The sequence below is a fragment of the Ascaphus truei genome, chromosome 7, assembly GCF_040206685.1.
Source record: "Ascaphus truei isolate aAscTru1 chromosome 7, aAscTru1.hap1, whole genome shotgun sequence".
Lineage (NCBI taxonomy): Eukaryota > Metazoa > Chordata > Amphibia > Anura > Ascaphidae > Ascaphus > Ascaphus truei.
Window position 1 is genome coordinate 87,359,981 of NC_134489.1, and position 24,743 is coordinate 87,384,723.

The window sequence follows — 24,743 nt, forward strand, 5'->3', positions numbered from 1 at the left end:
GTTATGTGTCTGGGTGATATTAGTTATGTTCTGGGGGGGGTAGTTATGTGCTTGTTGTGGTATAAGTTATGTGCTTGGGGATGGTTGTTATGTTCCTAGAGGGTAGTTATATGCCTTGGAGGTGGAGCAGGGGTAGTTATGAGCCTGGGGTGTAGTTATTTTCCAGAGGGTATTAGTTATATGCCTGGGGTGAGTAGTTATGTTCCTGGAGGGTAGTTATATGCCTTGGAGGTGGAGCAGGGGTAGTTATGTGCCTGGGGGGTAGTTATGTGCCAGGGGGGATTCGTTATATGCCTGGAGTGGGTAGTTATGTGTCTGGGGAGCGGGATAGTTATTGACCTGTAGGTGGTAGTTATGTGCCTGGGTGTATTAGTTATGTGCCTGGGGAGGGTAGTTTTGAGCCTGGGGAGGATTGCTATGTTCCTGTGGGGGGTAGTTATTTGCTTGGGTAGTAGTTATGTGTCCGGTGGGGTATTAGTTATGTGCCTGGGGGTTAGTTATGTGCCTGGGGGTTATTTATGGGCCTGAGGGGGTAGTTATGTGCTTAAGAGAGGGGAGTTATGTGGCTGGGGTGGACAGTTATATGCCTGGGTGAGCGGTATTTATGTGCCTGTGGGGTGCATGTAGTTATGTGCTGGACGGTGGGTAATTATGTGACTGGGTGGTACTAGTTATGTGCCTGGGGAGGATAGGTATGTGCCTGATGGGGAGTAGTTATGTGCCTGGTGGGGAGTAGTTATGTGCCTGGGGGGAACAATTATGTGCATGGGAAGGGGTAGTTTTGTGTCTGGGGGGGAGTAGTTATGTGCCTTTGGGGCAGTAGTTATGTACCTTTGAGGGGAGTAGTTATGTGCCTTTGGGGGCAGTAGTAGTTATGTACCTTTGGGGGGAGTAATTATGTGCCTGCGGAGGAGTAGTTATGTGCCTTGGGGGGGGGGAGTTGTTATGTGCCGGTGAGGGGGGGGGGGAGATATGTGGCTGAAGGGGAGAAGTTTTATGCTGAGGGAGAGGGCTTGGAAGAGGTATGGGCCTGGGGGTAAGGGCATGGGCTTGGTGGGCAGTGGGGGATTAGTCAGGGAGTGCCTGTGGAGGTGATTGTCAGAAGGGCCTCCCTTCCACCAGCTTCAAGCAGGCCTCCTCTGGCAGGCACCTCTGCTGGGGCCCCTCTGACAGCCATCTCTGCAGATCTGGCACCTGTTAGGGTCGCCAGCAGGATGCCCAGTCCCGCTAACTCGCTGGACAGTAGTCCCGGCTGTTTCCCCTGTCAGTGGCCCTCACAGTGGATGAGGTTGAAAAAAGACATACTGTATGTCTGTCGAGTTCAACCTATGTTACATTTAATCAGCTGAGATACTCATGCTACAGTATATTCATAGTTATATTGAGTAATATTACAGGTGTCTATTTTTTTCAGTGTGGTATATATTGAAACCCTTCAATTCTAATTAGTGCAACAATTGCAAGGTGTAGTAGTTACCTTTAGAACAAAGGTCATTGCTTATGTCATACACTATAAGCTGTATATTGTCTGTGCTAGCATCTAAAGTGCTTACATCAGGCTCTATATAAGGCCTGTTCGTCTCCTTTTAGCTCAAGAAGATGATGGGACAACATCCGTTGTGGATTTAACATGGGGTTTTGGATTGAAAGAAAGAAGATTAAAGAAAAGAAGAAAATAATGACAGATTAAGTTAGAAGAAGGTGACAGAAGATCAAAGAAAGAAGATATTTTTTTAACTGATGCAGATCCTCAAGGTGGATGGATTGCGGGTTATGACGTCACGGGTTGAGAGATTGCAGATACACCAGGATTATGAGGGTGAAGACTTCTAAATGTACGATAAATATTGAATGTGCAGATAAATACAGTGACAGGCAATGCATTTTTTGCAAATGCTTGTTTTCAATTGATTGTTATTTTTTCTATTTCTGTTTATTGTTTGGATTAAATTGTTTGGAATTTAAATGGCTTGTTTTTAGAGATTTTAGGATTGTTTAGCGTTTTAAATTAATTTATTGTTTTGTTGGCAAGTGGTTTTATTTATTTAATTGATTTGTTGGCTAGTGGTTTTATTTCTTGAATTGGTTGGATAGGTGTTTATTTAATTGAATTCTTATGTTTTGGAATAACATAATTTTTATTCTTTTGCTCTTTTGGTAATAATAATTTTTATTCATGTGTACTATTAGGCTTTTTAATTCTTTTATTATTTGTGGTGTTTGGGTGCTTGTGTTTTTATTTTATACATTAAGTGTATTTTTGGCCTTAATGATTTTTATTTTTAGGTTGACCATTGAGTGCTATAGTGGCTTATCATGCCCATATTATATGGGTATGATGAACCACTGTGTCAATCAATAGTTAGAGGGTGGGCATAGTAGGGCTGGGGTGGGTGGCTAGGCCTCCCTGGTGGGGAGGTTATCAATCGCTAAGGTGATTAAGAGGTTAGGGGCCATTAGATTGTATTTTTTCATGTACTCTTGCTGGCAACGGAGGACATGGACCTGCAGTATGCTGACAAGGACGCCCTTCATGATGGCAACGGTAAGTAGAAAGTTTTATTTACTTTATATATGCTGGATAGCTAAATTTTAATTTTGAATGGTCAAATGAGCTATTATCCATCTGGATAATAGTTATTTTGCCCATTACTGTACTGTATGTGTTGGGGGGGTGGGGGAGGGGGTTGTTGTGGGTAAAGGAGGTGGGAAGTAGGGTTGTTGTGTGTATTGTTGTTTATTGTGGGTACAGGGATTGGGCGAAGGGGGGAGTAGCCCCAAGGATGGATGTTTAGGCCTACCGGGTGGTAGCGGGAGGGGTTAACCCTTCATTAACTTAGCGGTATTAACCGCTGTCACTTGAGACCATGCATTTAAATCTTTTAAACCGGGATTATAACATTGAGCAAAACAAGGAGGTAAAATAAATTGTGGTTTATTCCTTGGAAACAGACGTACACACAATGGATTACAATATACCATGGAAAACACACTTACTGGGGGATCTGGTCTATAAACTAACCTTTCCTAGCTCAAATAGTCCAAAAAACAAAGTCTTTAGTTTACCGGGGTTTAGTCCGAAAAGTCCTGGAACTCCAATCGGCAGGTAGTTCCAGACGCCACCGCTGTATCTCCTCTGGAGATGCCAAAATCCCTTGACCGGGAGATACTACCAAACGTCCTGGTACTCTTTTCGGCGTGTAGTTCCAGCTGCGACCACTAAGTTCTCTTTTCAAAATTTGGCTTCCGAAAATGTCTTGCCTTGAAACTTTTGAAGCCGGCTCGCGTCTATTTCTCCAAGAGCATCTTTTGGTGATTTTGAATTTGCTGCTGCTGCCTTGGCGCTTAGAATCTGAGGTTCGGATTGGCTGTTGGCTTTCTTATAGTATTTCAGTCCCATTCATGAAATACTCCAGCCAATCCGAGCGTGGGATAATTCCTACCAGCCAATCAATTGAGTAATCCTGCGAGGGATGACTGGGGCTCAAGGGAATGGGATACACTGAGGATTTTAATGAAACATCAACATTTCTTAGAAGACCTGACCCGTAGCAAGTATATTAGACATGAGCATTTGTAAATCTTGTAGGAGATAGTACTGAACTAGACTCTCACTCTATCTAGAGAAAAGTTGAGTCATTTGTGTCCCAGTACACAGAAAAACCTAAAAATTTTCAAGAAAATCCAATATAAATGAGAATGTACTCACAATGGGTAGCTTGTAATGTCCATAGTCTTGCAGGGCATCGGTCCAGGCGTGCGTCATGCAGGATAAGTAGACAGAGAAAAAATGGCACAAAGCCAAACGCACTGCAAAACAGTAAAAGAGGGTGAGCTATAAACGATTTATTGCACAAATGGAAGTAAATCGTATATCGTTTTTATAGCTCACCCTCTCTTACTGCCATTTGTTTTACGGTGCTTTTTGACTTTGTGCCATTTTTCCTCTGTCTACCAGCCAATCAGAGACTTGCCAGGCAAGGAAGGATTCAAAATCTTACAGGGCCATGCGCCATCTTGGCATCTCTGCTGCCTGTGAGTCAGAAGCCACCCGTGGAGTTAGGTGTCTCAAGGTCTGGGCTGGGTGAATGGTAGTCCGATGACTTCCATTCATCCCAGGACGAGGGTACTTGAATCTAACTCCTCTGCCCAGGTGGCTTTAACACCTTGGCAATCTCCGTGGCTTTCAACTCCGGGACCCGAGCAGACTCAGTGGTGCCAGGCTTGGTAACCACAGGGTCTCTCGGAACCACGGACTTCGAAATCCCCAGCTCATACAGTATACAGTGCATAAACATATACCCTTATACACAATGTCAGAAATAAAAATATTTCACAATTTTGTCTAAGTCCTTCTTAGTTTTGACTGATAAGATGCACACATTCAGTTTCAGCGCTCTTAGACCTTCCTATAAGAAAATGTGTAAAAAGTTGAACCAAATAATGCTTAGGTTCAATCTCAGTTACTTTTCTAAACACATAGGAATTTGAACTTGGACATAAAATCAGCTTGCAACCTTATTGATGGTTGAAGCACCCCAGAACCTCTATACTTGGTTCTGCTAATTGGAGCATATACTGGGGGACTCCCATTAACCTAGGGACCCCTGACTGTACCCAGGATACACATATCCCTATGCCCTCATCTACGTTTCTGGTCTGTGCTGAAGTAGGGAAACCTGGCGGCGAGTCGCACAACTGCTTTCCAGGGAGGACTTTGCCCGGAGGTCTGTGTCTACATGGACCCCTTCTAGCTAGACACATTCCGACAACACTTTCACCGCAAAACTCACCCTGAAACTCATAGCCTGAGAATCTCCACTGGTTAGCGCTCCCGGAAAGGTAAAACATATACATTCTTTATTACAGTACAATGCATGTGCCATGACTGGGTTCAAGAGCTGACACTCTAATCTCCCCAATATGGCTAGAGGTGACCAGCCAGGCATAAGACCTTTATTTATGGCCTGGTTACCCCCTCACCATCACAACCGGAAAGGTAATGAAGGAGTTAACTCCACCCGCAACCCCCCGTAAAGCCTAAACACCCACCAAGGGCCAAATACCACCTTCACCCACCCCCGCTGCCCACAATAAACCGACCACTGGTGGTTAACCCCTTCATTGCCTTAGCGGCTGGCCACAAAGGTAGTGAAGCTGTTTTAATAATATTTTTAATACTAGTGTATGTGAGCAGAGGGTCTCCAGAGGAGAACCGTATTGATTTGTCATCCGGGGACCCCCTGCTTCCCGAGATACAGGCCTCATTATAGGGTGCCAAAATCTCCTATGCATTTTATTCCCACGGTCACGTGACGTGAGACATTTAAATACATAGGAGATACCGGCACCCCATAACGGGGCCTGTATCTCGGGAAGCAGGGGGTCCCTGAACCTGAAATCAGCACAGTTCTGCTCCAGAGACCCACTGCTCACGTACACTAGTATTAAAATTTTTATTAAAAGCCTGCGATCGCTGGCGAGATACTGTATGCGCAGGGAGAGGCGGCTCTCTAAGCAGCTGGGCCAGATCGCCTTGTGAGCACCTTTTGAGAGAGGCGATCGTCATGTCGCTGACTACTCGCCCGTTTTGGGAATTTCGCTATCACAGGTAATTGAGGCTTAATACCTTGAGACTGAATTCTGAATACCGTGATCACAACGCTCCAAAAAATGGCGGCGTAACCGGACCAGCAATTTTCTTTATGAAGGCTTATAGAATAGGCCCCTATAAGTCAATTACTATGTTGATCATTGGCATAAATAGCTAAGACAAGCACATGAATATAAGAGAATCTATCAAGCAGTTGAGCAATTGACAATTATGTATCCGTATTCTCTTCTTATGTTGTCCTGTAACTATGCGGGGGTTTTATTCCACTACTAAATGTAGCCCTTCTGTTTTGACATTTCAGCTCATAGAATTGAAAGGACCGGTGTGTCGTATCATATATCTGATGGACTAAGATAATCTTTAGTACCTACTTTAAGTCTTTTATTTTAACCTTTCAAGAGGGCATTTCAATGTCTATGGACAACATTCTTAAAATAGATGTATGGAGTACCTATAGAAATATCTTCTGCCATAAATAGGTTGTTTTGATCTCAAAGGTGCTCTATATAGGATTCCCTCTTGCATTGATGTATACTGAAAATATATCTTTAATGGTTTAAACTACGCTGTTAATTTCCCTGGATGCTAAATCTGAACGCTGCTACCGCTGCAATCAGGGAACAGTAGCATGATTATTATGACAAACACACAGAGCAGAAACTGAGAGTCACACAAGAAAGACAGTGAAGAGATAATCATTTTCCTGATGTTCAAGTCTTTCAAATTACTAATTCATTATGTAAGAATAGGAGAACCCTGAAGGAAACACTCAACAATAGGATTTTTAAGGTTAAACCAGTCTAAAATCTAAGACTACCTTGATCAACTCAACAACTGAGCTATTAATGAATACATCCTTTTTTTTTGTTTAAACACTTATTTTTTTATAAAATATTTTACCAGGAAGTAATACATTGAGAGTTACCTCTCGTTTTCAAGTATGTCCTGGGCACAGAGTAAAACAAATAATACATGGTTACAAATACAGTTACATAAATGAGCAGGGTATACATTATATACAAGACATTGCGTGCACAGTTAAAGAAAATATATATTATGGGCGTATGAAACAATTACAGAACAGATTAAAATGTGAGACAGCCTTAGATTTGAAAGAACTTAAACTGGTGGTGGATGTTAGAGTCTCTGGTAGGTTGTTCCAGTTTTGGGGTGCACGGTAGGAGAAGGAGGAACGTCAGGATACTTTGTTGAGCCTTGGGACTATGAACAGTCTTTTGAAGTCTGATCTCAGGTGATAAGTGCTGCAACTGGTAGGGGTAAGGAGCTTGTTCAGATAGCTGGGTAGCTTGCCCATGAAGAATTTAAAGGCAAAACAGGAAAGGTGAACTTTGCGCCTAGACTCTAGTGATGACCAATCTAGTTCTTTGAGCATATCGCAGTGATGTGTGTTGTAGTTACATTGGAGAACCATTCCCCTCACCTGTCCCGGGAAGCAACACCACTGACGGACATCCTACGGAGGAGTGGATCGTCCTGTCCTGTCTTCATTGCCAGCAGCCATCACCTACCCCACCGACAGCCACGACCCGGCACTTCGGAGAACATCCACCTGGCACCCGGGGAGACGGCGGGAGACTCTGCTTACGGGTCTCCATTTCCATCGGCCAGTCCCCATTCACCGGGCTACCACATTCACGGCTGAGGAGGTTTTTTACCCCAATCTACATCATTCGGTGGGGACGGGTGTTATCCATCGGCGTGGCGAGACTTTTCCTACGGCATCATACAGGTGAGGTGGGGGTATTCAGGCACACACACACCATCGGCTTACCCACTGGACTCCATACTCCACGCATCATTTATTTGCATTGCATACCGTTTTTTATGGACATATGTTCTTTATTATCTATGGACTTCCTTGTATAGTGAGAGCATCACCAGAGGGTTGTTACCCCTATTCTCTAACATTGGAGAACAAAACGACAAATTGAACTGTAGAGGGTGTCAAGTTTGCTAAGGTGGGTTTGAGGTGCCGAGCCGTATACTATGTCTTCATAGTCAATAATTGGCATTAGCATCTGCTGTGCGATACGCTTTCTGACCAGGAGACTTAGGGAGGATTTGTTCCTGTAAAGTGCCCCTAGTTTGGCATAGGTCTTGGTTGTCAGGATATCAATGTGCATCCCGAATGTTAAGTGGGAGTCAAACCATAAAACCAGGTATTTAAAACTAGTGACAGGGGTTAGGGTGGTGTTAGCGTTGGTTCTAATCAGGAGCTCCGTCACTGGAAGCTTTAAAAATTTAGTCTTGGTCCCGAATACCATTGTTACAGTCTTGTCAGTGTTTAAAAACAGTTTGTTTTGGGAAATCCAGTTTTCGAGTTTCAAAAAATCAGACTGAAGTATGTGTTGAAGGTTAGAGTGGCTATGGCTGTGTGCATATAGGATTGTGTCGTCTGCATACATGTGTATTGAGGCTTCCTTACAAGCTGTGGGAAGATCATTAATGAACACTCAGAAGAGTAGGGGCCCCAGAACAGAGCCTTGCGGGACACCACAGGTGATATCCAGGGGGTTGGAGTTAGAGCCTGAGATGGACACATGTTGGGATCTTCCTGATAGGTAGGACTGAAACCAGTTTAAAGCAAGCTTCCCTATTCCAGAGCTCTGGAGTTTGTTGAGCAGGATAGCATGATCAACTGTGTCAAAAGCATTTGCAAAATCTAGGAATACTGCACCAGTGAGTTGTCCCCGTTCCATTCCACACTGGATTTCATTGCGAACTTTTAGCAGGGTAGTTACGGTGGAGTGTTTGGGACGAAACCCAGATTGGAATTGGCTAGGGAAATTTGTCTTGGTATAGAAATCGCTTAATTGGGAGTGGCCACATTTTTCCATGACTTTGGATAGAATTGAGAGAAGTGAGATTGGCCTGTAGTTTGAGACAGTGTTTTTGTCCCCAATTTTGAAGATTGGGACAACTCTGGCAGTTTTCCAGGTCTTAGGGATATGGCCTGCAGACAGGATAGAGTTGACTATGGACGCAATTGGTTTGGCAATGGCTGGGGCACCAAGTCGTAGGAAACTAGATTGTAGTAAGTCAGGTCCACATTGGCTGCTTAGTTTTAGTTTGAGGAGCGCTTGTATAATCTCCTCTTCAGATACTGGGCCAAATTGAAAATTGTGGGCAGTGTTGGGAGGGGGTGGGACTATACGGGTACTCCCAGGATGAGATTCAGGTTTGTGGTTTGGGCTGCGTTTTGCTAATAAGTTAGTGGCGCACCCCACAAAGTAATCATTGAATGCATTTGCAATGTCAGTGGGGTCTGTCAGAGTAATATCCCCCTTAGTGATATTACTTGGTTGTTGATGGTTAGGAGGCTGTAATATGTTGTTGATAACCTTCCAGAAGTTAGCTGGGTTTGTTGTATTTTGGTGGAGATTGTCAGAGTAATATTGTGCTTTTGCATGCCTTGTTTGCCTTATGCACATGTTCCGCATGCATCTGTAGTGATTGAGATCCTTTGTAGTTCCAGTTACTTTGTAGCTTTTCCACAAGGTATCCCTGAGCTGGTAGAGTGCAATAAGGTCAGTTGTAACCCATGGAAGGTGGGCCCCCCGTTCCCTTATTTTGCATAGTGGAGTATGGGTATCGCAGAGTTTTAAGAACTTGGATTGGAAATAGTCGAGCGCAGAATCAGGGTCGGGAATTAAATCGATTCTGTGCCATGGGCAGTTGGTAAGGTCATCCAGAAACTGTTGTGGGTTAAAGTTTTTAAATGTTCTAGTGAGGAGAACTTTAGGGCTTGATTGGGGCGTTTTAATTTTCCTTACACAGTACACTATTGCATGGTCACTGAAAATGTCTTTAAGATTAACAGGCGGCAGATGTAATAAAGGTACCTTACAGTGGTCTGTTTTAAAGCTGGAGACCAAGTAATATCATACATGTGTGTTCTTTTAATTAAATTAGTTCTGTACTACCAGAAAATACTTGTAGAATTTTTTTTAAAAACAACTCTGAATTACATTTTTAATGTATTGTAATATAACAAGCATTTTTGTTTCTGTAGCAACCATTTATTAAGTCATATCCCCTTTCCTCTTTTGAAACAGGCTCTGGCACACCCCTTTTTGAGCCCTGCCCTCTCTCTAGCAGTGCACCAATTGTACCTAGTTACTGCCTGGTCACATGATCTTCCCCACAGAACTTTGCATCTTTGGTCCTCTTCTGCTGAAGCCATTTATTGAACCCCCGAGCCGAATCTTAACCAATCAATTACAGGAGAATGGATCGATCGGCAACTTAGCTAATTACTTATCATTGTGTGGCTTGTATTGATGCACATATTAAAGGGAGAAACAAATTAAATTAAAAAGAAAACGGCAGCTTGGACTGCTGATTTAAAGACACTTTATTCACTAAAGTGCAACAAACATTATTAATTGTTAATGTCACATAAAGTATGAGTCCATACAGTGAGATATATCACAGTGGGGACTGAAATGTTGACATTATTAATAACTACAGCTAAACCCCACCCCGAGACCACCGCGTTACTAACGGGGTCGTGCTAATTTAAAAAAAAAAAAAATGGCCGCCGCATCAGTGCATATTTACCCCGCGGTCCCGGCTTCCCCCTGTCACCGCGTGACAGGAGATGGGAGGGGGGATTCCCCTCCGGCTTCAGCTTCCCCTGTCACCGCGGGACAGGAGATGGGAGGGGGGATGCCCCTCCGGCTTTGGCTTCAGCTTCCCCTGTCACCGCGTGACAGGAGATGGGAGGGGGATGCCCCTCCGGCTTCGGCTTCAGCTTCCCCTGTCACCGCGTGACAGGAGATGGGAGGGGGGATGCCCCTCCGGCTTCGGCTTCAGCTTCCCCTGTCACCGCGTGACAGGAGATGGGAGGGGGGATGCCCCTCCGGTTCCGGCTTCCCCTGTCACCGCGGGACAGGAGGGGGGATTCCCCTCCGGCTTCAGCTTCCCCTGTCACCGCGGGACAGGAGGGGGGATTCCCCTCCGGCTTCAGCTTCCCCTGTCACCGCGGGACAGGAGATGGGAGGGGGGATGCCCCTCCGGCTTCCGCTTCCCCTGTCACCGCGTGACAGGAGATGGGAGGGGGGATTCCCCTCCGGCTTCCGCTTCCCCTGTCACCGCGTGACAGGAGATGGGAGGGGGGATTCCCCTCCGGTCCGGCTCCCCCCCGCCGCAGCACAGGGCCCTCGCGCCGCAATACAGGGCCCCCTGGCCCTGCCGTAGCGCAGGGTCCTCCTGCCCCCCCCATGCCCCCCCGCGCTGCACCGGGCCATCCCACCAGCCCCCGCAGCATCGGGGGCCCCCGCAGCCATCATCCCCCTCCACCGCAGCACCACCCCCACCGGTACGCCCCCCCCCCCCCCCCCTGCAGCCACATGCCTCACCAATCATCCCCAAGGTAAGGCTGATTTATGTATATGTGTACTGTGTGTGTGTGTGTGTGTAGTGTGTGTCAGTGTGAGCAGTGTGTGTGCAGTGTGCAGTGTGTGCAGTGTGAGCAATGAGCAGTGTGTCAGTGTGTGCAGTGTGAGCAATGAGCAGTGTGTCAGTGTGAGCAGTGTGTCAGTGTGTGCAGTGTGAGCAGTGTGTGTGCAGTGTGCAGTGTGTGTCAGTGTGAGCAGTGTGTGTGCAGTGTGAGCAATGAGCAGTGTGTCAGTGTGTACAGTGTGAGCAATGAGCAGTGTGTGTGCAGTGTGCAGTGTGTGTCAGTGTGAGCAGTGTGTGTGCAGTGTGAGCAATGAGCAGTGTGTGTGCAGTGTGCAGTGTGTGTCAGTGTGAGCAGTGTGTGTGCAGTGTGAGCAATGAGCAGTGTGTCAGTGTGAGCAGTGTGAGCAATGAGCAGTGTGTGTGCAGTGTGCAGTGTGTGTGCAGTGTGTCAGTGTGTGCAGTGTGTCAGTGTGTGCAGTGTGTCAGTGTGTGCAGTGTGAGCAATGAGCAGTGTGTGTGCAGTCTGCAGTGTGTGTGCAGTGTGTCAGTGTGTGCAATGAGCAGTGTGTGTGCAGTGTGCAGTGTGCAGTGTGTGTGCAGTGTGAGCAATGAGCAGTGTGTGTGCAGTGAGTGTGTGCAGTGTGCAAAAAAAAAAAACGGGAGCCACGGGAAAACCGCGTTATAACCGAATCGCGGTATAGCGAGGCGCGTTATAACGGGGTTTACCTGTATTATTTACTGGTCCCTATATCATATGTATGTGGTAGGGCATTAAAGAACCAGAATAATTTCTTATGGTTTTTTTGTTTGGCTTTTTAGGTAGTTTCCCTGTTGAGGATATTGAAGATGTTGTTACTTTGTACTTCTTTTTTGTTTTTGGTTCCAAGGGGGCAGAAGGTTCTACAGATACTATGGGTGCGATTCACTAAGCAGTGAGCTTTTGCGTACGCATATGCCTTTTGTGATCGTACTTAAAAAAATGAAGCCAAACGTGTGATTCACTAACAAGTGAAGGGCATTTTGTTAAGTCCGATCACAAAACTGCTATATCGCGTGAGCTGTATTTTTTCCCACTGGTTTCGTGCTATAACGCGATAGCTGATAGGAAAAAAAACAGCCTTTAAGAGCTACATGGAGATGCTGCGTATTGTGTGTGGCAACGGAGGACATGGACGGTGATGAGGTTTTAATTACTTTATTTGTGCTTGGTAATTTTTTTTTTTAAATGGGCAAATGTAATATTATCCATATCTGGATAATAGTAATTTTGCCCATTACTGTACTGTATGTGTTAGGGGGCGGGGGGAGGAGGGTGGGGGGGTGTATTTATTTAAAGGTATTGTCTGTTGTGTTTTTTTGGGCACAGGATTGGTACCACAGGCCAGCGAGGACCCCCGGACACCCGCGGAGACCACCCGAGTGGCCCATGGACACCCGCAGGGATCACCCGAGGGCCCTGGACACCCGGGAACCCCCGCCGGCCTATTGTATTAATGCTGTGCTGAAAAAAATGTAAACAATGCTTTTCTGACTGTCTCCATCTCCTTTGCACCAGCCTTTAGCTGGTGAAAAGAAATGGTGAGCTTTTATAGTACGAATTACGCTGACTGTCAAAAAACGACACATTTGCTGTTTTTTGGCTGATCGGATGACTTTTTTTAGCAGTGATCTTTTCTTGTGGGGAAAAATGCCTTTTTAGAGCGATACTGCAGTGTTATCACTGCTTTGTGAATCACGTTACAAGCCTTATCGTACTTTAAGGGCATTTATCTCCCTTATAAGGACTTTTCACTGCTTTGTGAATCACCCCCTATGTGGTTAATATGATTCATGGCTTGTGCTTTTTGATTGTGGTTTGTTGCCAGCGAGCCCTTGATATTGGAAGTAATAGGTCCTGAATGAATGAATGAATGAATGAATGAAAAATATATATTTTTTAAACATTTGCCATTTGTATAAAGATCCCCCCAAAATGTAATTGAGAGATTTAAATGAAGCGAGATAAAGCAAATCTATAAAGAACCCGGTAGACAATATGGTCAAAAAGAAGTGTCTTCAACATCTCCATCTTCTCTGCAGGGCTAAGCAATCATTTGTTTGCCTGTTTTATTTTTCTACTCATCAAATGTTCACTTCTAAAGAGCATTCACTTCCAGAGACAAACTTTAGAGGGTTTGCTCTCCGAGGGAAAAAAGAACATCAGTTCAAATGCCATAGCAAAGCTGAAGTGATTAAACAGACTTTACTTGTTCTGCAGTGCATTAAAGAGTTGTCAAGCTCCTCTGTACAAAAATAAATAAATTGACAGAAGTATTTCTTTAAACTCATAACTTCTATTGGAATACCCATCACATATATAGGACACATACTCTTCTATTTGTGAAATAAATATCTCACACAGTAGTAATTATATGATATAACATTAATGTTTGGAGGGTTTTATATGCAACAAATACAATTTATTCTTCTTATTGTTTATTTTTTGCTTGCATGAAAAACTATTATAGAAACGGTATGTATATCTATTATATAGTCGGGGCCCCTTGACATCAGGCAGGGGCCTCATGGTGGGTGCAAGTCCCCTCCTCACCCCTTCCCCCCTCCCTGCTGGTGCTTATCGGAATAGCCTCCCTGAGCTCCCCGCTAGTGGCTGTGGGATTAAGCCAGGGGGGAGGAGGTTGTGATGCAATGGGGAGGGAGGCTATATGGAGTAGGTACACTGGGAGGCGGGCCTCTTCCCATGCGTCCCACCGGAAGGAGAGATTGTTCTCACCTGGGTCGCAGCGCTCCACGTCTATTTCCCAAACGTTTTTTAAATCCATTCAAATCCATTATACTGTTAGTGAACATGACTGTAGAGACAGGCCAGAGGGGGGCCAACCTAGTACACTATTATACATGCTATCATACACACGTAATTTAACTGGAGCTGGTATAATGCTACAGATTATAAATATATATATATATAGCCAATAAAGAATATCACTTGTGAGCACATTCACATGTCTTAGACAGGTCTGCAACCTTGCCTTTCAACCATTATCACTTCGCATACAGTGCTCCTACTGCAGCAAGGGATTCTGGTAAGGGAAATGACATGCAAATGAGCACACAATGTGTCACCTTTTGCCTGGAATATCCATTTACATGGAGTCCATTTAAGCTGATGCATCACCGTTCACACTCCTTTTAAACACAGCATGGGACTAGCAAAGCAAGTAAAAACCACTCACAGACATGTTTCAACCTTGATGGGTATCATCAGTGTGAGGTTGGTTTATACTTGCTTTGAAATATTTCTAGGCTAGGTATGTTTACCATACATTTTAAGTTATGGTGTGTGAAAAAGGCGACAGATAACCTCCACCTTTAGCATATAGCTTTATTGGCTTTATGCTGACGGTGGAGGTTTTCTGATGCCATTTTCACCCACCATAACTTAAAATCTATGGTATACACACAGACAACACACACACACACACACAGACACACACACTATTTGGAGAGAGAGAAAGGTCCCCGAACGAAGCAAAGGGTGCAAAACGTACGTCGGGGGTTGTGTTTGTTTGCACTCCCCAGGGACCCAATACACTTTACTGTGGACCTCTGCTGGGCATCTATTTTTGCAATTCATGCACCATAGGACCCCCTTTTGAGGACTCATACACTCTTTACTTCTTAGTGACTTGCAAGTATACTCTGCACTTGGTTTCCAATTGTGGTTACTAATTCATGTCATGCCTCATTGTTGGTGATTGAGTGGTACTGCATTAGCAGTCATTATTTACAGCAGTACAGCATTCAGCTACCTAGTAGAGTATCACTTATTGACCGGCCAGTCTTAATATTACTGAGTAGGTTTTATTGTTGTTTTTCCTGCTCTGTATATCACATATGGTTTATATGTCATCTTTAGACCAAATCACATTATAATATTCCTACCTTGTGCCTAGGTCAGACTCCATGCTGCAGGGGTTCCGTGTGGACTGTTTTATTTTAATTAAATTTTATATAATTCATGTTTTTCTCTGAATAAATTAATTTATTTATAATCCTTGCTGGAGTGCTTTTAGTGGGACCCCTTTTCTTTTTCTTTTCTGATATATACAGTGCTCGACAAACCCGGTCGCCCACTCGCCATGTGCAAACGGAAATTAGCCGCTGGCCAGTTACTTTTCCCCTGCTCTGAAAAAAAAATCCCCTGATCTGCAAAAAATGAAAAAGAATCCCCCTAGCTGATTGGCCAATAGGGCATGACGTGGAATGGAGCACTTCCTTCTCTGCAGGGGTAAGTAATGGGAGTGCTGCAGCTGCATCTCACGCGGTCCCTGTGGCTGACTGGTGGTAGGGTAGTGGGGGTGTTCCTCTCTTCTCTTCCTGGTCCCCCCTTCTCTCCCCGGTCCCCCCTGCTCTCCCCGGTCCCCCCTTCTCTCCCAAGTCCCCGCTTCCCCCCAGATGCCCGCGCGGGGCAGGAGATGGAAGCGGGGGTGTTCTCCCCTTCTCTCCCTGGTCCCCCCTTCGCTCCCTGGTCCCCGCTTCCCCCAGATTCCCACGCGGGGCGGAGGTGTTCCCCCTTACTCCCCGCTTCCTCCCGGTCCCCGCTTCCCACCAATCCCCACGGCTGCCCGTGCGGGGCGGGAGATGGAAGCGGGGGTGTCCCCCCCTTACCCCCTTGGTCTCCACTTCCCCCCAGTCCCCGTGGCTGCCCGCGCAGGGCGGGAGATGGTCGCGGGGGGGGGGGGCTTGCGGGGCAGTGGACCCAATCACCCCGTCAACCCACCCAATCAGCCCACCCATCACCCCGTCACCCCAGCCAATCACCCCATCACCCCACCCAATCACCCCATCACCCCATCACCCCGTGACACCAACCCATCACCCCACCCAATCACCCCGTCACCCCACCCACCCAATCACTCCCCCAATAACCCTCTATCATCCTCTGTCTGTCTCTCACCCTCTGTCTCTCACCCTCTCTGTCTCTTGCCCTCTCTCTCTGTCTCTCGCCCTTTCTCTCTGTCTCTCGCCCTCTCTCTCTGTCTCTCACCCTCTCTCTCTGTCTCTCATCCGCTCTCTCTCCCTCTCTCTGTGTCTCTCACCCTCTCTGTCTCTGTCTCTGTGTGTCTCTCACCCTCTCTGTCTCTGTCTCTGTGTGTCTCTGACCCTTTCTCTCTCTCTCTGTCTCTGACCCTTTCTCTCTCTCTGTCTCTGACCCTTTCACTCTCTGTCTCTGACCCTCTCTCTCTGACCCTCTCTCTGACCCTCTCTCTTTGTCTCTGACCCTCCCTCTCTCTGTCTCTGACCCTCTCTCTCTCTGTCTCTGTCTCTGACCGTCTCTGTCTCTGACCGTCTCTGTCTCTGACCGTCTCTGTCTCTGACCGTCTCTGTCTCTGACCGTCTCTGTCTCTGACAGTCTCTGTCTCTGACCGTCTCTGTCTCTGACCGTCTCTGTCTCTGACCATCTCTGTCTCTCTCTCTGACTCTCTCTCTGACTCTCTCTCTGACTCTCTCTGTGTCTCTCTCTGTGTCTCTCTCTGTGTCTCTCTCTGTTTCTCTCACCCACACTCTCTGTCTGTCTCACAATCTGGATATTTTATTTACCCTATATATTTTAACTGCCCTATACTACACCGAAATAATCTATACTGCTTTCTTCCAGATCTGACTCAAGCTTCACACGGGAGACATCAGAATCCCCCCTAACCCAGAAGACAGGTAAGGAACGCCTCCCCTCCAATGTATAACATTGCGGGAATGAGGGTACCTGGACATTAAGGGACTGCGGATCAGGTAAGATTCCAGGCGGGATTGCTGCTTTAGATATTGTGAAGCGGGGACGTCCAGACACTGGAAACTAGTCATTCACATCTGGCTTTTATTTCTAGATCCGATATTTACACACACACACACACACGTAACAAGGACTAATTGTAGTATAATGTAATACAATAAATAAATTAATGTCAAAAACGAATGTTGTTCTTACTAGGAATTTATTAAATTTATTTTATTTATATATTTTATAGCGGGGTTGGGGGCGGGACTAGGGTTGGGGCCGGGGTTGGGAGCGGGACTATGTGGCGAGTAGATTTTTGGGTGATTTGTCAAGCACTATATACACACACACACACACACAGTATATGGAGAGACAGAAAGGTCATGTGAGCAGAGAGATGCGCCCAAGAGAATCTGTAAAGGGTGTTGTCTGAATAGAGGAGCGGATGGTCAGATCTTGGCTAAAGACTGTCCAATGTAGTATACTATATACCAAAGACACACACGTAACCGGGTTTGCAAAACTGAAACCTGGAACTGGTATACTGGTATAGAAATTGTATATACAGATATATACATCAGCAGAATGAATAATTCCGTTGCCAACAGTGGAACAGATATGGTAGCCATTTTTGTGAACACGGCCAATATCTATTACATTAAAAGCTTTACCATGTGTTGCTTTCGGAATTATAGAACATTGCTGGGATACCAGTATGTTGCAAATATTTACTATGTTTATTGCCACTACAGTATATACATTTTAAATACATTTTTAATGATTTGTAAAACTAACTAAATTGCATTGTCTAAAGTTTCATTCATTATTTGGGAAGAATCAATACTTTAGTTACATTAAATAAATGGGCTGTGAGACAAGTTACATTTTACAATATTATTTCATATCCACACCGTTGTCTGAAAATGCCCATCATGGAACACATTTCTAAAAAATAGAAACAGTGTTGAATATTCAGATATTATATAAAACATTGCTATACCTAAGCAATTATAAACAATATTCGTTTTACCTGGTTTCCTCCCATGCCATGGCAGTTGAATATGCCAACTTTTTCATTCTCTTTACGACCCATATTATCCAGGCATTGGTTGGTTTCCACATTTCTTATCTGAAAAGGGAGGAGCAAATCAGTCAAAACAAATGTATAAACAAAGATAAACATAGATCATTGGTAAAACCTCACCTGGATTACTATGTTCAGTTATGAAAACCATGTTTCAAGAAAGGCAGCCCAATAGAGGTTGACCAGCACAAAAAAAGAACTGCTACAATGATTCATGGCCTTCTCATCATAGTACTGTATAAGGAAAGACTAAAGAACCTTACCATGTACAGCTTGGAGGAGAGAAGGGGAAGGTACAATGATACACTAAAATACACATACAGTATAATATAATAGTATATATATATATATATATATATATATATATATATATATATATATATATATATATATACAATATATAATATATACAGTATATTAAATACAGTAAAATATACATTATGTATATCAAGGGTTTCAACATGGTAAAAAACTGAAGCGTATTTCAGAGAAAATAATGTGCTAGAACAAGAGGGCAACTTTTATAACGAGAGGGTGGTAGTGTGAGGAGAAATTTGCACTTTCTGTACAGAAAGGGTGATTCATTCATGGAATAGCCTCACAGCAGAGGTAGTAGAGGATAATACAGTAAGGGAATTGAACAGTGCTTGGGATAGACACAAGACTCTCCTAAATATTAAAGAAACCAAAGGTTCTAACAGGGACTGAGGTTTCATGGTGGATAGCGGTATGGGCAGACTAGGTGGACCACATGTTTCTTATCTGCTGTCAATTTCTATGTTTCAATATGAAAACATCAAATTCAAGACTTGCCATACTATTCACAAACTACAGAGCTCAGCCACAACTCCTCTTGTTATAAACTCAGTTGATTAATCTCCATAGTTGCGGTTATTGTATTTTTAATGTTTAGGAAGGAAATGGTAACTCCTTAAATGTACTTGCAAATAACAAGCCTAGCTTAATCGAGTTTAACACCAAAACATTTTAAGACAATTTTTTTATTTTATGTGAAATATGACATATCAAATCATTCCTTCAGCACACGCTCCTTTCTATTGGCCTTGTGACACTGCCCTCTCCTGGTTGACATCTTACCTAACTGACTGCACATTCAGTGTTTCTATTGCTGGCACATGTTCCTCTTCACTCTCACCCACAGTTGGTGAACCCCAGGGCTCTCTCCTAGAACCTCTACGCTTCTCCATTTACACCACTTCCGTTGGTAAACTAATAGAGTCATTTGGATATCACTACTCCCTTTATACTGATTAAACCCAAATCTACTTCTGTCCTGATCGCTTCTCTCCAATCCAGTATCTTTCTGCTATCTCCTCATGGATGTCCAATCACAATCTTAAGCATACAGTAACATGTCTAAAACTGAACTTATCATTTCCCCTCCTTCCAACTCTTTATCTATACCAACCTGCTTCCAGTTGGTCTTAGAAGAGAGAGGAATTAAAGGGACAGCACACACTGACTTTTTTGCTATATACTTCTAGTTGGTCTCCCCTTCTGCCGCCTGTCTCCTCTTCAGTCCATTCTAAATGCTGGTCCAGGCTCATTTATCTCACTAACTCCTCTTCTTCTGCTTTTATGCAATTCACTACACTGGCTGCCCATACCCTACAGAGTCAAATTCAAGACACTTGAGCTTACCTACAAACCTACTGTATGCATAAAACCGCTCTTCTCTACATCTCTAACCTAATTTCCAAGTACACTGCTACATGAAGTCTATGCTGTGCTCTTTATCTATGTCTCTCCACCTCCCTTATTACTTCCTCTCACTCCTGCCTCCAAGACTTTTTCTGTGCTGTACCCCAACTCTGGAATTCTCTACCACACATAGTCAGACTCTTCCCATACCATACATACATTTAAAAGTTCCTTACAAATACACTCTTTCAAGGAGACGTATCCACACTCTCCTGACTTCTTTAACTTTCATTCCAGAACTGCATACGCATAGTCCTGATACCCAAACCATTACTAAGAAATGCACACACTATTCCTTGTGTCTCTCCCCTCTCCCCTTATAGATTGTAAGCTTCTTGGAGCAGGGACTTCCTTCCCATTGTCTCAGTGTCAGGGTCTCCTAGACCTCCTGCCTAGCCATAGCTTCTTTGTCCACCGGGTGTGCTGCTGCCTTCTGTTTGCTCTGGGTTCCTCTGTCTGCCTGTCTGTCTTCTTGTTGCTCCTGTCTCTGTCCTTTATAGCTTCTGCTTCCTGGTTGTTCAATTGCCTTTGCTTGAAGTCAGACTCCTTTTGCACATGCCTCTGATCCTGATCTGTTTCTGTACCTGTCTGTATTATAAAAGTCTGTTCACAGTAAAAGCCCTTGCTGGTAATCTGGCTTGTCCCTGTTTGTTCCTTTCTCCCCGGTCTCAGTCCCTGCTTCCCGGTCTCAGTCCCTGCTCCCCGTTCTCAGTCCCTGCTCCCCGTTCTCAGTCCCTGCTCCCGGTCCTGTCCTGCCCCGCCTGTCCTGTTCCAGACTCCTCGTTGCCGACCTCTGCTTGTTACCTGACTTTGCTACCTGCCGCCTGCCTCGGACCTCTGCTTGTTTCCTGACTTCGCTACCTGCCGCCTGCCTTGGACCCCTGCTTGTGACCCCTACTATGCTCGTGCTGTTCCGGCCACCGAGATCCTACCCGCCACAGGAGTCTCCCATGACAGAAAGCAAAGGCCACTTCTGGACCTTGCTGGAATAGATTCTTCTTCTGCCTGCACCCTTTCCTGCCTGCTGCTGCAGACCACATCCGCATGGTTGAAGATAAGTACATTTCGTTTCTTTTTTGGAAATCCCAGTTGGGAAGGTTTTTTTTTGCTGCTAAGTGTTCTGCAAGAATTATTGCGTTCATAACGAAAAAACATTTTTGCTGAGACTAGAACTGTTGCTGCAGAGACAAGTGCACCTTTCTTTGAGATTTTTCTTTTGTGCAGTGCCTGGGTTAACCCTTGCAATACCTGTTGCCACCTTTTTAGACTCTGACTTTTCATTCCCTGGACAAGGCTTGTCTCTGCATCCCTGGTTGGACAACTGCTGTTCACAAGGTTCCCATTTCAAAAAGACAAGAGTGCTTCCATTATTTTGTTACTGCATGCTGTGATTTTTCCTGCAAGCTGTAGTTCTTTCTATGATTGGTTCTAAGTTTTCAGATTTAACTGCAAGGTTCTCTGTCTGATATTCCTATGTCCGATGTCAAAAGTTTCAGATCTAACTGCAAGTTTTTCTCTGTATTAGTTTCCTGCTGTCTATGATATTTCTATGCCTGATATCTAAAGTTTCAGATATAACTACAGGTTAACTGTCTATGTTTTTTCCTTGCATTTATAAATCTCTGTGACTGATGCTAAAGTCTCAAAGGGTCAGCTCTCCTATCTTGTCTCTCTGTGTCTAATATTTCTGTTGTTCATTCTAATGCTTCTGCTTTTAAGACACATTTCCTCTTTACTGGTTTCTTGGGAAGTGTGGTTTCCCCATGTCTGAAATTATGGCTCCCACTCAAAAAACAGTCTTGAGCAGTAAATGTGAACACAGTACCACTGATTCTTCAGAACTTCTCAAAGCAAGGAAGAAAAAGAAAGATGTATTTAATCAAGGAAAAGATGTCCTAACTCAGACGCTTCAATCTGCATGGAAAGAGATTGATTGTCTTCATGGACGTTTAGATAAGGAGCAAGAAGCCAAGTCTGCACTACAAAGCTGTCTTTCCTCAGCAATTGCTAAGTGTGTTCTCCAGGAAAAAGAAAAGCACTAGTTGGAGAGTGACCTGGATGTCATGTCAGGTGAGCTGGAGAGGACATATGCTGATGCTGCTGAGGATCAGCGCCTCGCTTCTAAAAGTAACGAATTCCTGGAAATCTCTATGAAGGAAATTGACAGGCTTAATACAGAGCTTAAAGTCTCCCAGGAGGAGATTTGCTACTTCAAAAAAGAGATGGAAGTCGTTCGGGAGGAGAGATGCTACTTGAAAACAGAGATACGTTCTATGAGAGACGCCTCCGAAGAGTTAAATAGTAGGTTTGAAACTATAAACCAAATGAGTAAGAACTTCTCTGTCCAAGCCAGTGAAGGAGATAAAAGACTCCACGAATCAGAAGAGGAGAAGAGACTATTGATAGAAGAAAAGTCAAGGATGCAATTAGCACTGGAAAAAGCAGAGGGTGACTGGGAAAAAGAAAAATATCAGTTGGAGAATGACAGGGTGATCTTGTCAAGTAAGCTGGAGAAGGCCTACGCTGATTCTGCCCAGTACCAGACTTTCATGGCTCAAGTTGACGCAGCACTGGAAGCATCTCAGAAAGAGGTTCACAGTCTTACTACAGAGCTGGAAGCCTCTAAGGAGAAGAGTTGCCACTTCAACACAGAACTATGTTCATTGAGAGAAATCTTCGAATGGTTAAATATCAGTTTTGAAACTGTAACCCAAGAGTGCAAGAATCTCTATGCCCAAGTCAGTGAAGGAGATAAGAAACTCCATGAATTAGGAGAGGAGAAGAAACAGTTGGTCCGGGAAAAAATAGATGTGCAGACAGCACTGCAGGATACAGAGAGAGTGCTGCAAGAAGAACGTGTCTCCCTGGAGCAGCGCACACAAGCAGAAAATATGCTATAGAGTCAGCTGCAAGAACTGCATATACATCTGCAGGACACGAAAGAGAAATGGGTGAATGCTGAGGAAAAGCAGCGAGTTCTGCAGGAAGAAAGTTTCCAGACTGCCTACAAGGTAAAAATGCTGCAAGAGTATCTGAGTACCCAGTGTGTTCCCAAAGAGCAGCACGAGGACCTGAAGTCCACACTGAGCATAACCATTGCCTCACTTGAGGAAGAGCTTAGAGCCCAGGTAACCCTGTATGAGAGGGAGCACAAGGCGGTCCAGGATCTGAAGCAAGACTTAGAGGAGCAGAAACACTGCTCCATCCTTAACAGCCAGTACACCCAAGAGAAAGAGACCTGGAAAAGACAAGCTGCTGAGACCATAGCAAAGGAATTTGCAGAGCTCCAAGATGTGATGAGGGATGCATGGAAGCGAGCTCAACATGATCACAGTGAAAAGAGGAAAGCCCTGAGAAGAGAATTGCAGGATGCACTTAAGCAGGGATCTCTCACTGAGGAGTGGAAATTGCAACAACACCTACAAATAAAAGAGCTAAAGCTGACAGCTGAACACACATCACAGTACTCCCAGCGCTACAGGCGCAGATCGCTGAGCTCAAGACACAGCTTGCCAAAAAAGAGAGGGAGGAGGTGTCCGTCCGTCAAGTGGCTGGCCTGACACTGCGCTGTGGGGTCAAGGTGACTGATGCCTGCAAAGTGATGAATCACACAGCCCATGAGAAGGCCCGGCTGCAGCTGGACAAAGTCTATGAGGAGTACTGGCAGCTACAGGTCAGAAATAAAGAAAAAGAAACACATTTAAGCCTTGTTCTAAGTCAGCTGGGAGATATGGAGTCACGACTCAACTCCAAAGAAGCTGAACTGATAACTGCTTTGAGTAGGAAAAGAAGTGCAGAAGGACAGCTTCAAGAGCTGAAAACACAAATAGCTGATCTTTCATTGGGTGATACCACAAGATGGCAGTCACAAAAAGAGACCACGAAGAGTGAACTTAATGTCCCCATTGACTTGTATGGAGAGTCTGATGCACCCGTTCCTAAGGCCCATGTTCCTGATGTCCATGCCCCTGTGATTGAGTTGTATGTACCCATTGGGAAGTTCCTGATTCCAAAACTAAAAGAGATATGTTGGTCACAAAAAGAGACCACGGAAAGTGAACTATATGTCCCCACTGGTGCATGTGAAGAGCCTGTTGTATCTGTTCCTGATGCCTCTGCTATGACGTTAGACGGATTCATTGCGAAGTTCCTTGCTATGCCTAATGTACCTGACGCTGATGCCTATGCTCCTGTAATAAGGATAAATGCACCTCTCACAGATTTCCCATCAGCACTTGACATACACACTAAGTTGGCCTTCCATCAAGGTTTCCCTGAAGAGCCTGGAGGATCGTCCGGAGAACGCTCTCGAGGGGGGGGAGTAATGTCAGGGTCTCCTAGACCTCCTGCCTAGCCATAGCTTCTTTGTCCACCGGGTGTGCTGCTGCCTTCTGTTTGCTCTGGGTTCCTCTGTCTGCCTGTCTGTCTTCTTGTTGCTCCTGTCTCTGTCCTTTATAGCTTCTGCTTCCTGGTTGTTCAATTGCCTTTGCTTGAAGTCAGACTCCTTTTGCACATGCTTCTGATCCTGATCTGTTTCTGTACCTGTCTGTATTATAGAAGTCTGTTCACAGTAAAAGCCCTTGCTGGTAATCTGGCTTGTCCCTGTTTGTTCCTTGCTCCCCGGTCTCAGTCCCTGCTCCCCGGTCTCAGTCCCTGCTCCCCGGTCTCAGTCCCTGCTCCCCGTTCTCAGTCCCTGCTCCCGGTCCTGTCCTGCCCAGCCTGTCCTGTTCCAGACTCCTCGTTGCCGACCTCTGCTTGTTACCTGACTTTGCTACCTGCCGCCTGCCTCGGACCTCTGCTTGTTTCCTGACTTCGCTACCTGCTGCCTGCCTTGGACCCCTGCTTGTGACCCCTACTACGCTCATGGTGTTCCGGCCACCGAGATCCTACCCGCCACAAGAGTCTCCCGTGACACTCAGTTGTTTTATATATGTACTCTTTTGCAATATGATATTATTGTCTGCCCTCCCACACTGCCAGAACTACGCGTTTCTTACCTAGCGATACTTCGCCAGGTTCGGCGCCGAACCTGACGAAGTATAGCGAGATACGAAACGTGTAGTTCGGGCAACGTTCACTTTCCTGGCTCCTGCTGACCACCGTAGAGCTCCGTCATCACTACC

The 24,743-nt window shown here is 45.1% G+C and overlaps 1 protein-coding gene across 5 annotated transcripts in view; it reads right to left on the minus strand.

Moving 5' to 3' along the window:
• The window catches only part of GALNT13 (polypeptide N-acetylgalactosaminyltransferase 13), a 200,901-nt gene that overhangs the window by 20,618 nt on the left and 155,540 nt on the right, over positions 1-24,743 (minus strand). For all 5 annotated transcript variants that reach the window (XM_075609370.1, XM_075609369.1, XM_075609368.1 and 2 more), the window contains exon 8: positions 17,845-17,943. In XM_075609370.1, coding sequence (XP_075465485.1) covers positions 17,845-17,943 — 99 coding nt within the window. The remainder of the gene's footprint in view (positions 1-17,844; positions 17,944-24,743) is intronic.